Source organism: Toxoplasma gondii, chromosome VIII, assembly GCF_000006565.2.
Source record: "Toxoplasma gondii ME49 chromosome VIII, whole genome shotgun sequence".
Taxonomy (NCBI): Eukaryota; Apicomplexa; class Conoidasida; order Eucoccidiorida; family Sarcocystidae; genus Toxoplasma; species Toxoplasma gondii.
Genome location: NC_031476.1, coordinates 6,773,370 through 6,784,675, shown reverse-complemented (window position 1 = coordinate 6,784,675; position 11,306 = coordinate 6,773,370). Strand labels below are relative to the sequence as shown.

Genomic DNA, 11,306 nt, shown 5'->3' with positions numbered 1-11,306 from the left:
TACCCATGCGTTGCACGCCATGATCCCAAAAGGTAATAAGGACTCACAACGAAAAACGTAAGCCTGTTAAATATTGCTGTCACTGCCAACATGCAAAGAGTGAAGTCCCTGTCGTTTTTTATCCGTCAAGAGGCTGATTAACAAGCGGGATCTTGCACGGAAACATATTGGCAAGTGACTTCGATGGGCACGTCCAAGGGTGAATAGACAGATGTAGAATATCGTAGTAGATATATTGATTGTCGAGTGAACGAACTTCTTGACTAAAGTCTTGACAGTCACGGACGTTTCCCTATCGGAAGAAGTGAACATGCTGCCGATGCTGGTTACAGGTGCTAGCAAGACTATATCCATTCACATAATTGTGTGTGGACGAAGAGAAACGTCAAATGAAATGCCTGAAACAGGTTGAGCCCTGCATAAAGTGTGCAGCGGGGGACTAGGAGATGTCCCTCACTTCCTGATAGGCACGTGGAGTCCTGTACATGTACATATGCACCTATGTAGCCACAAACGCATATGCACATGCATTTGCATGTCTCCTCCATCGTTTCTGTAGATCCTACTGCTATCTGAAGGGCCATCTGCCGTTCGATTTTCTTCAGAGCCTCTGCAATCCCCTGAGGGCAATCCGGCCCTGCATTGGCTCACGAGTGCCATTGCAGACGCCCTAGACGCTGAGCATTGCTCTATTTGGATGAACACTCCAGGGAGTCTCACTCTTCAGGCCACCACAGTAAGCTTCGCGCCACCCCCCCTTGTTGGCATAGGCCTGTGGGTCAGGGCCCAAAACACTCATTTGGATCGTTCTTTGAATGCGAAGTAGCTTAGGTGGGATCTATGCTGAAGGATAGCAAGAATATTCTGCGTGTTTAAAGGATTTAGGTCTGGCCACTCAACCGGATATCCATACATGGAGACGCCGTTCGGTGTACGCAAAGAGGCTCATACATTCGCAACCCGACTTATACATGTATTTTTATCTCACATGCTTAGTTGCATCCGCAGAAAGGAAGATAGTGGAGGCCTGCTAGACAGTCAAATGAAGATGTGAAGCTTCCTGCACTTGTGCCTACGCAGACGATATCGCCACTGATAAGGGTGTAGTGAGCATCTTGAGAACTAGCAGTTTTTGCACGTGTATATCCGGAGGCACACAAATGTGTATCTGCGAGATATTTCACTCTGTGGAACCGAGTTGGGGATGTTCCTTTATTTGCATAGCTGCAGCAGGAACTAGCCGACGACCCACGGCCCCGGAGCGCCCTCGCAGAAAGAGTCACGGAGTTTGGCACTTGTGTGAACGTAGTCGACGCTGCCAGAGATACACGGTCGGTGCGAGAAAAGCTTCATGACTGCGGTGTCAGAGTTCGAGGAAATATAACCTGAGAAGGTTTTATGCTTTTTACGTGGGTGTGCGTCTCCCTCCTCAAAATAATTGGCTTTCCTCATCTACATGTTCATCTTCGTTCCACACTTTTTTTTCTCGTTCCGTCCGTGTGCATGTGTCTCTAGGGTTCACCGAAAAAGCCTTGCTCTGACATTGTGTACAGCTATGTACGCTTCTCTACACGTATATGCATACACATTTCCCAACACGCGTATACACACAGGGTACGAAGCAAGCATAAGCAATTCCATACATGCATACGTAACCTAGAGGAACCGTTTATGAATTGGAAGATGCATTTCGGGGAGCTTCTAAATAATCGTCGACGCATAGATATATAGAGAAACAAAGGAACCCCAGTGAATGGAGAACGCGCCTATACGCCCAACAGGAGGGCACTACCTCATCTTTCTACCTGCACGTATGTCGGCATGCATATTCCTGTAGCGACACTTCCTTGGGGCACACGTAAAAACCACTGATTGTAGATATGTGTTGACTGATGTGTAGGAAGGGATATCTGTACTTCTATATCTGGGGAAAATTAGACCCGGTGACGTAGGATTTCACGAACGCATATGCTCACACTTCTTTTCTGGCATGTATGTGCAAAAACGCTCGATAATGCCGGATTTACGGATTGGAATAGGACACAAGGCAGGAGTGGCTTCAGTCAGCCAGTTTCGAGTCACTCCTTTGTTGTCTTTTTGTCAGCTTTAAAGCAGATTCAGAGAGGCCCAGTCCACACACTACGAGGACGATGGTGTGCATTCCGCTGATGCCCGAGGACCAGGATGCGGACGAGAAGCCGACGGGATGCATTCAGTTATTCAATAAATTGCAAGACAGAGTCTTCAATACTCTGGATATTCAAAAATTGCAGGTAAAAAAGAACAGATATATACAGAAACAACAGCGAAGAAGGGCGAGCTGGAAACAAAAGCAGATCGGTATACCGCTGTTGATGCACGTGAAGCGCGGCTGCTCTACCGACTGCTGCTAGCTCACGAGGCGACAGAATTGGTGACATGTTTGCTGGATGGCGAACACTTAGGCCCTGTTCGAATGCGAGGGAATTGTGCACTTGAAGCATCGTGGTTCTTCTGTACAACAGGTGCCGATCGTGCAGATTTACTCTATTCTACATTCCACGCTGTCGCTACGTTCTGCGTGACACAGGGGTTCGAGCAAGTGATCAACAGCATGCACGCTGGAGGCTGCCGGGTTCTCTCGCTTTCATGTGCTCTAAGTCACATGAAAGAAATTTTCTCCAAATTCCCAGCAGCTACGCTCCTCGTCGATCGTCGTGGTGGGCAGGAATGGGGAACAATTTGCATGCATGCACAGTTTTAGAAGGTGAAGCTCATTTGTCTGACAAAACCACTGATTCCTTGTGCATCGGCAACAAACCTTGGTTTTAACTCGTGCCCCGTGACCAAGTGATTCACTGAGCCCGCGAAAGCCTTTCTACTCCTTAGGGGTTTTGATCATCATGAGCGAATGCTAGGAAGTAGGACACACAGCTCCGCATGCACTGTCACGCTCCTCGAAAGGCACATGAGCTTATTCAGTCTGCGGCAAAAAGATTGAAGCTCTCTGGTTCCCTACCGAGAGAACCCGACAATGGCAAACCCTGCAGCTCACAGCAATAAGAAACCAGCTGTGCGAACCCTAAAAAATGCCGGGGCTGCTCGAGCACACAGACACCTGACGCCGTCTCCGTCGCTGCGTCTATAGCTATCTTTCCGTTCTCCCCCACGATGTGCATATGTGTATTTACACACGGATCGACATAGAAGTGCAAACTCCTTTCTTCATCTACGAACTGAGCGGTCTGTGAGCAAGAAGACATGAAACGGTCAGACACAGGAGTGCCTGTGTCTCTGCATCCACCGTTTCGGTCCGAACTCGAGCAGACTGTTTCATGGGGTGAAAAGGAGACATGGGGCCGCTTCCGTTCCACTGTCTGCTATTGACTGCCACACAAGAAGACTTGATACGCTTCATCTTGCTGTGCATGCAGGCGTTGTTGTTCAAGCCAACAGCGAGGCCAGTTGGATCATGCGGAAACTCGCGGCCAACAAGGACGTTGATGCAGACACGCTGGGAGTTATCCGAAGTAGGTCATAAACGCAGCCGACAGAAGCATACGCCAGGTTGTATGGAGAGAGACAGATATAAAACAGCGACTGGGGCAGTGCTACGTGTGTTAACTCCGAACTACTGGAGACTCCACGGCGCATTCCTGTGTCATTTTAAATAAGCGGCGTACAACGAATATGCCAATAAATACAAGTATAGGCAGAGTGCGCGACGATCGTGTACGTATGTGATGGCGTTCTTTACTAGAGTACTTGCGCCTGTATCGCAACGCGTCTTAAATGGGCACAGAACTGAAAAGCATACAAAAATGTGTGTACATATTTATGCAGACAACTCATCCTGTATCGACAAGAATTTCCCTGTGGGGCTCTGTTTGAGCGATCTCTGGTAAGTTTCCAAGAATTTCAACCTACGACTCGCTGTTTTCCAGTTTCACTGCAAGGTCCTCGACACCTCGAACCTCCTTGTCTGTGTTATTTGAGGCTACAGAACGGAACTGCTCAGAAAACGGATGAACGAATTCACACTGTATTTTCTTTCTTCCAGTCTGTCTTCTTGTGGATTTAGTTACTTCGTGGATCGAGTCGTTTTTTATGTACTTGAACAATTGGACATGGACATTGCGGCATTCATTCGTCTTTTTTTGCGACCCTACAGTCAGTATTGGCTTCTTTCACATCTTCAACAGGAGAGGTTCAACAAATGGTAGAGCCCGATTGTCAGGCGTCATGTAATGATTGCTCGACCCGTTCTTCATTCATTGACATTTGTATGTTCTACATCTTCTACCTCTAAACTGAACGTATGCGGATGATGATCGATATTTATCCACCATGAAATTTTCACGTTTCCCCGCCTCCTACTGAATGACTTCCAAATGTGTTACCCCCTGTTTGTGCGCCGTATGTATTATGAACGTTGAGCATACTGTATTTACATCAGAAGTTTTCTAATGCTGACGTGCGAAGAGTTCGGAAACAGGATTCTACAGATAATCCATGCCTATTGCGCTCTTGTCCCCGATCCCTCTTTCTGGGTTTTTACCCTGGTTCTGTTTTGACTAGGTTACCGAACCAATACGAATTGTACGAGCTCTGGATCGCCTGCATTAGCAGCAGATCAGAGGCCACGAAAAGTCTGCAACTCAAGTTGCCTTCTGTAGGCCGAAAACGCACCTACATTCTCCCCCCCCCCATACATGCACACAGCGCCCACGTTGCGTTTGTTTTGATGTTTTGAGTTGTACAGCAAATAGGGAGCATTTGACTAGCAAACTTCTTGCAGTAACACAAGCTGCGGCCTACCGACCCCACGGAAGACGAAACCGGAACATCAGTCTGCTGGCACACCTAAACGTGTTATGTGCCCGCGTGTGGCTTCATTCAATGCGTCACAGCAAGAGTTGTGTTGTTTCAGTCCACTTTTACCGACTATCCGTTTAATCAATGCCATCCCACCTGATCAGATTGGCCACAGGAGGCACCAACCATCCTCTAATGAAGACCGCTCCCCGTCAGCATATCCATGGATTGCCCGGTGAGTCGTTTATAGTTTAGACCCGCATCAGAAAGCACTTTAGCAAAAACAAACTAGAAAGTGTAGCATCCGTGTTGAGCGCATGCGTATTTATACATCCAGATGCACATTGATGCATGTGTCTATTCATGTGAAAACATTCTTTATGGATGCAGCATGCACATGTACCTATGAGTGTAGTACGTACATTGACGTGCAAATCTATGCACGCATTGGGAGGTGAAGACAGATACATACTGATATAAATGGATATACTCAAATCACACAAGTGTAAACGGATACAAACACTCACAGAGTGAGACGTCACGCATGCGGACCCTGTCATTTCTTCTCAGGGTTCTTCCTTTCTCATCACCACCTGGTTCCGAACCCTTCTGCTGCATGCTCGCCCTTATGGACACAAGCAGGTGGTCTCTCTGAGCGAGTCTCCGGAGCTGTAACTGAAATCTGGAATGGGGTTTTCGTGGTGTATGTGTGGAAGGCTGTTCAACGCTTTTGGCTATTTCCACGTCTGTATCACTATTTTGCTTGTTGAGGAGTTTATATTCACAGCTGATTGTGTCTGTCTCACGGAAGTACGTACTTGGCAGCATGTGCAATAAATACATAGAGAGTTAGTGCCATAAATAAATTCGTCAGGAAACGCTTCTGCTGAACGAGGCCTGCCAGCGTTCCGAGGAAATTGAGCACCACGGGTTATTTACGAAGTGTCAGTGATTTGATGTGGCATCCATGACTCACAACTATATCTCCAAGCTCGAAACCCTGAGAAGAAAGCACTCGCCAACCCTAGCCACTACAAGTTTTCCCGTCATGCTGACTATCGCGGCTACGGATAGCCAGAAGAACTCTCCACCGTCGATCCACCGACTCACACAACCTGCCGACATCCTTACTAGTAGCAGACACTCAGAGCAGCGCCAAGTTGAAATTCGCACTTCCACATACGCACGCAGCGAGATTTAAATACATGCATGTTCACTACAATGAGTACAAGTAGAATAGCAGAAAATGAGTAACGCGACAGAACATGAAATAACGAACGCCTATATGAAAGGTAAGTAATCAGGGAGGGCCACTGAGCCGTTAGAATACCGGGTATTGGGCCTATTGACAACGGGACATTTTCGTGTCCTTTCTGCGCTTCATTTGCTGCACAAAACTGACGCATGCCTAAATGTAGGACAAATCCCTGTGGCAATGGCGATCAACAGCATAGAGAATTGGGAAGCACGCTGCTGGCAAGGCAAGTAAAATGCCGATCGCGGCTGCAGACGCCCAGGGGTACCACACAGGCTTATCGTTCAATTCCTTGTTATACAACATGCCGATAGAGAAGCCTGTGAGAAAAACATACATGGTGGCGAAGCAGTTGCCATACCTCTGACGGGCGCAAATTTGCTGTAATCTCAGTTCCTGAGCATAAATCTATGTCCCTTGCCTCTCTCTCTTCACGGGTACCCACCTAAACATTACACATACAATTTATCTATGTAAATCCTGTGTCAGCGACGAAATGGGGCACCGTTTTGCGAGTTCCACACACTGACCTTAGTTACGTATATGTATGCATGCATCGCCGCACATCCTCGCTTATAATACGTAGTATTCCATTTGTGCGTGTCTGCCTACTAACGTCACGTGTCTGCACAAAGGTATGCACGGAGGCTTTGAAAGATGCGCAAAGGTTAACGGTTCAGAGGTGAGCCGCACACGTGAACGGAAATGTCTTCAACGTACCACAGAGAAGACCTCCAAGATGGCCCATCTGGTCGATGCTACCTCCATTGAGAGTGAACATGAGAAGTACCATCAGGAGCACAAAGGACACCATGTTCGTCAGCATGCGGTCGCGATGTCGCATGCGATGCCACGTCAGCGCCATCTCGCAAATTTGAATCCCGATCAAACCGAAGCCTGAACGACCACAAGCTCGAAACCCTAGACTATGACACATATTTGCGTGAAATAGCTTATTGATATTTAATAATAAATAGATGTTGACATACACATGAACAGTATGGATATACAGTATACACAAAATCATCGCAAGCTGTTTCCCTAACGTGCTCCGAGGGGCCCTGCACGGCACGGCATATCTATGCGCATCTAAACGCATTCGAAAATAAAGAAACAGGGTGGCTGTGACCGATCACTGTGACGGGAAAACATTCCTCTCGGGTTCGTGCTATACACATAGCTATACACATACGGAACTATCTCCTGCAGTGATAGTCGGTGCATACTGGTTACGATTCCTGCGAAAACGCATTCCTTGTCCTCTGAAACACTACTCGTTTGCGCCTTAGACTCGGCTGTCCAGGACTTTGTTTTCATTCTCACCGTTCTTGCCAATTTGCGTTCAACGAAAAAACAGGGGAGAACGGTAACCACAGCATTTGCGAATCACAAGTAGGTACACATTACGGGAGAACGACTGACCTGCCGTACTGGCTCCAACTTTGAGAGAGTTGCAGAAGAACGCGGTGGCCGAGAGCAGATTCCCGTAGATTGCCGATGCGAAATAGAGACCAGTAAACTTGAGCAGGCCGTAGCGTCGCTCGATGGTGAACCCCATGCGGAGTTGAAAGAAGACATTGAAGAAAACGTGGAAAAAATTTGCGTGCAGAAAGACGGGAAGGAGCAGGCGCCATACCTGACCCTGCTTTATCAGAGGCGGATAGTTGGCCCCAAAGTGCACCAAAATATTTGCTGCAGCCACCGCAATACCACAGCAGTCCGAAACAAATAAAATAGACGCTCAAAAGGGCACACCCAAATAGCCATTGACACACCCTACGTACATCCCAGGCGTATTAAGTATATGCACCAAAGCGTGCACAGTGGCTTGCGTAGTCGAGCAACGCGCAGTTCGGACCTCAGCCGCCCCATTATGCGTAGAGTTTAATCTACAAGGACAATGTTGCCCTTCATCTCCGCGCATACAGATGGACGGGTGTCTGAGCAGCTGTATCTTACCGGCTGGGATCAGCGGTAGCTCTGTATCTAAGCACACAGTAACAATGTAGAAAATCCAGTCGACAATGCTGATTGCAAGAACGACGCTTCTGAGGGAGAAATGAGGGAAGAGGAGCTCGAGAAAGCGAATAGGCATCGACCGGGGCGCTGCACCCCCACTGCTCGTTGAATCGGAGTCCCGACTGCCTGTTTCAGCTGCGCAAAATCAATTTAAAACAGCAAAATCCGTATTAACGGCGAAGAGTTGTTCCTATCGATGCACAAGGTTCTTTGGAAAAACACATAATGAGGAGAACGCACATAAATGGCTGTCACGGTTGTGTTGCCCGCTTATCCTCGACTTACGCGTACATGCACAGATACCGCTACATACTTAAATGCAGTACAAAGAGTTCCATCACAAGCCATAGGGTATGCATGAATTTGCATGCGAGAAACCTACTCAACAATTTAAAAGAGACCCGTTGAGATGTACAAAAACCACCCAGAATCAACGGGTGGGGTTTACGATCCCAAGAAACGGACAAATCTCGATCAAAGTGCACCGCCCATGAAACATACACACACATTTGAAACGCGCATGGCTGTATTCCTATGAGGGGACACAATGGATGCATACGAACACACGCAGAAGAAATGTAAGTCTTGCGTCTTTGTGGCAACTGAAAGTGCGTTGCTCACATCAAAGCAGTATCAACACTGCCGTGTAGGTGTACTCTCTACGTGTATACACGGTACGAAAACAGGTAGTACCTCTACATATGTATGCACACATGACACACTAGGAAATGTCCGTGGCTTGAGAAAAACAGATGGGCACTGTCTGAATAACCACACAAACGTACATGGACAGATGGTACTACACCGGGATACATGCAGCCTGACGAAGTGGGAACTGGAGCACGTGCCCCTAAAGCATACTTGAAACAAAAACACGGAGGTCTTATATATCTGAAAACACTAGAACACAGGAATTGAAACGAAATGAACCGGTACATCCGAGCTCCTGGAAAAGTCTCCCGGTGGCAAAAGCATCTGTACCGTTATAGAGGGGCGTGTGCTCGTCCGCCTCGTCCTCTGTGCGGAGGTCTGCGAGTGTTCGGACCCGCGCCATGATTCGGGATGAGACAGCGAAGTTGGCAGGGTGCCACAGAAAAAGCTAGATCGAAAAAGAGAAGCAAAGGTTCAAAGACTGCCGTATTCGTGTATTTGCAGTTTTATCTGCACCCCAGGCGGAACCGAAAACTGTTTCCCTGTTCTCAAAAATATCTGATGCAAAGAAGTACGGGGAAATCCCCGATAAAGTAACGAAAAACGTTCTGGTTCGCCGCTCTCGTTTTCACAAAGCCGAAAAGATTCTCGCCTCTCCTCGTTGTGCGGTAATTCTCCATCGGCACAACAACTTTACGTTCTTTTCCCAGAGCAACTGCGTTTATGCCTCAGTGAGAGACGCCGAGCTAAAACGCAGACGACGCACAGGTGAAAAGCAAAAACGTACTACGGGCGCCAAAGTAGAGAGACAATTGAAGTGTTATGTCACCACTGCTTTCGCTGAATGCACCGGCGGAGCAAGAAAAGAGCCCCTTGATAGGAGTAGTGTTGTCGTGCCAGCTCTCAGACCGCCACGAGGGCGATAGAGCAAGAGGGAACCACAGTCTGCGTGGGGGCTGCCGCCGAATTCGTTCAACTTGAGGAGCAGAAAATCCGAATATTCGGTAACGTGGTAACAGAATCGAGAACATATGCTGCTGGCAAATGACGAGGAAAATTGTCCGTCCTGAAAGCGACTAACCGACAGCGACACACACTAGTGACGCAGACGTCCCGTGGCTTGGGACATATCGACTACGGGTTGTCAGCTAGCTGAACCGCCATGCGTTGCCGTCCTCCGATTCTTGTGTATCTCACCCTTCGTAGGCCTTTCGTAACCTACACAAAAAGCAGATACAAGTGAACCACTGCACAGGGCAGAGATTCTTGTGTACCTCTGGATCTCTGCGTGGCTGGTCGTTTTGGGTTGGAAGATCTCTTTTGGCTGGCAGGCGGCAGACAATTTGTGAGCTCAGTTTTATAGTTTCCCGTGGCACGCGTAATGCCAGTTTCTAGAGCGACCGGGGGTCTTGGGATTTTTATTCTTTGCATTCCACTTGCATCTCGCTCCGTCTTCGTGTCGGTCGACTTGCACGGATTTCTCCGCTTTTGAAGGTCTTCATAGAAGTTCTCAAACGGCACTCGTGGGCTCAACGGCAACCGAGCGAGGGGGGGGGGGCGGCGGGGGGAGGCTCAGGACAACTTCTCTGGCGAAACTATGCGCGGACGAGGACAGCATGAGGCAGGCCAAAATCGTTCGTTTGTTTCTGAAAAAAAGTTTGCCATGCATGCTCTTTCCTACTCCAGCGTGCGCGGTTCGAAACGCTAGGTTTTAGGGAAAAAATTCGAGAAGAGAGGGAGAAAAAGCATCTCGTGCTTTTGCCATCCAATCAAAAGTGCTTGCTACCCCTCCAGTACGAGTTGACACTGCTTCCCGCTCCGCCTACGACCATTTTTTCATCTTTGTAACCTGCACTGTGTTTGACGTATCTGCGGAGACACGGATTTCTTTCCGATTCCATGGCATTTCGTGACTCAGTTGTGTAACACTTCTGTCCCCCTTTTCTTCTTGTCCGGAGCATTTTTGCTGACGCTCAAGCTGCCCTGGGAGAGCTGCTAGTTAATGAACAAATCTGCTTTCTTGTCTCGTCGCGCGAGAGGGAGCAAGTGCTCAACCCTGCTATTTCCCGCAGCGACACCTTGCTTTCTCTGAAGTGTAACAGGCCTCTCTTTCTACGCTGCCTCACTTCAGCAATTCCCCCAGTCTTTCTTTCACCCTCAGGGAAATCCCGAAGGGACTGCCACTGTTCATTCGAATTGCTTCATGCACAAACGCAAACATAGGCATTCACTGATTCTCAGTCCAAGATATCTATAGATTATATATATGTGTAGGTCACAGCCGGGGACTGGTCTTTCGGCTTTGCACATTTGTTTCAAATGTCTATAGGGTTGCCGAGTTTTCGGGTGGCGGGGAAACATGTGGTCCAGGGGCTGTGACATCAGAGCCGATGCGCGGTCAGTATTTGCAAAGGCACTGCAGCAGAAAAACAACTTCGTGTTTTTAAGCAAGCACCAAGCGCATGTGTCTTCTGTAACCAGTCTGTGGATCGCCCTCAGTCTCGTCAATCATCAGCAATTCTCTTCCCTGTTCTGAATTCTTGACAAGGGTTCTCCCTTCAAATCATAAACCCACATATATATGTAT

General features: G+C 48.1%; 2 protein-coding genes across 2 annotated transcripts; one reads left to right on the top strand and one right to left on the bottom strand.

Annotated features, from left to right (window-relative positions):
* Positions 1-19: 19 nt before the first annotated feature.
* On the top strand, positions 20-5,739 carry TGME49_200295 (hypothetical protein; the record flags this gene model as incomplete). The annotated part of the gene is made up of 7 exons (XM_018779149.1): positions 20-32; positions 606-736; positions 1,225-1,331; positions 2,105-2,273; positions 2,570-2,699; positions 3,414-3,509; positions 3,823-5,739. The coding sequence occupies 7 exons, from the start codon at positions 20-22 to the stop codon at positions 3,882-3,884; spliced, it is 708 nt and encodes a 235-aa protein (XP_018636524.1). The 3' UTR covers positions 3,885-5,739.
* On the bottom strand, positions 5,714-9,778 carry ROM1 (rhomboid protease ROM1). The gene is made up of 5 exons (XM_002371910.1): positions 9,050-9,778; positions 8,009-8,203; positions 7,472-7,741; positions 6,770-6,946; positions 5,714-6,369 (listed from the first exon to the last, which is right to left on the bottom strand). Exons 1-5 carry the CDS (start codon positions 9,120-9,122, stop codon positions 6,203-6,205), a joined length of 882 nt encoding a protein of 293 aa, XP_002371951.1. The 5' UTR covers positions 9,123-9,778; the 3' UTR covers positions 5,714-6,202.
* Between the last annotated feature and the right edge of the window lie 1,528 nt (positions 9,779-11,306).

Coding starts and splice junctions, on each gene's coding strand:
- ROM1 (XM_002371910.1), bottom strand. CDS start 9,122: ATGGCGCGGGTCCGAACACTCGCAGACCTCCGCACAGAGGACGAGGCG. Junction 7,742..8,008: donor GCTACCGCTGATCCCAGCCG/GTAAGATACAGC, acceptor CGGTGGCTGCAG/CAAATATTTTGGTGCACTTT. Junction 6,370..6,769: donor TCTTGGAGGTCTTCTCTGTG/GTACGTTGAAGA, acceptor TTTTTCTCACAG/GCTTCTCTATCGGCATGTTG.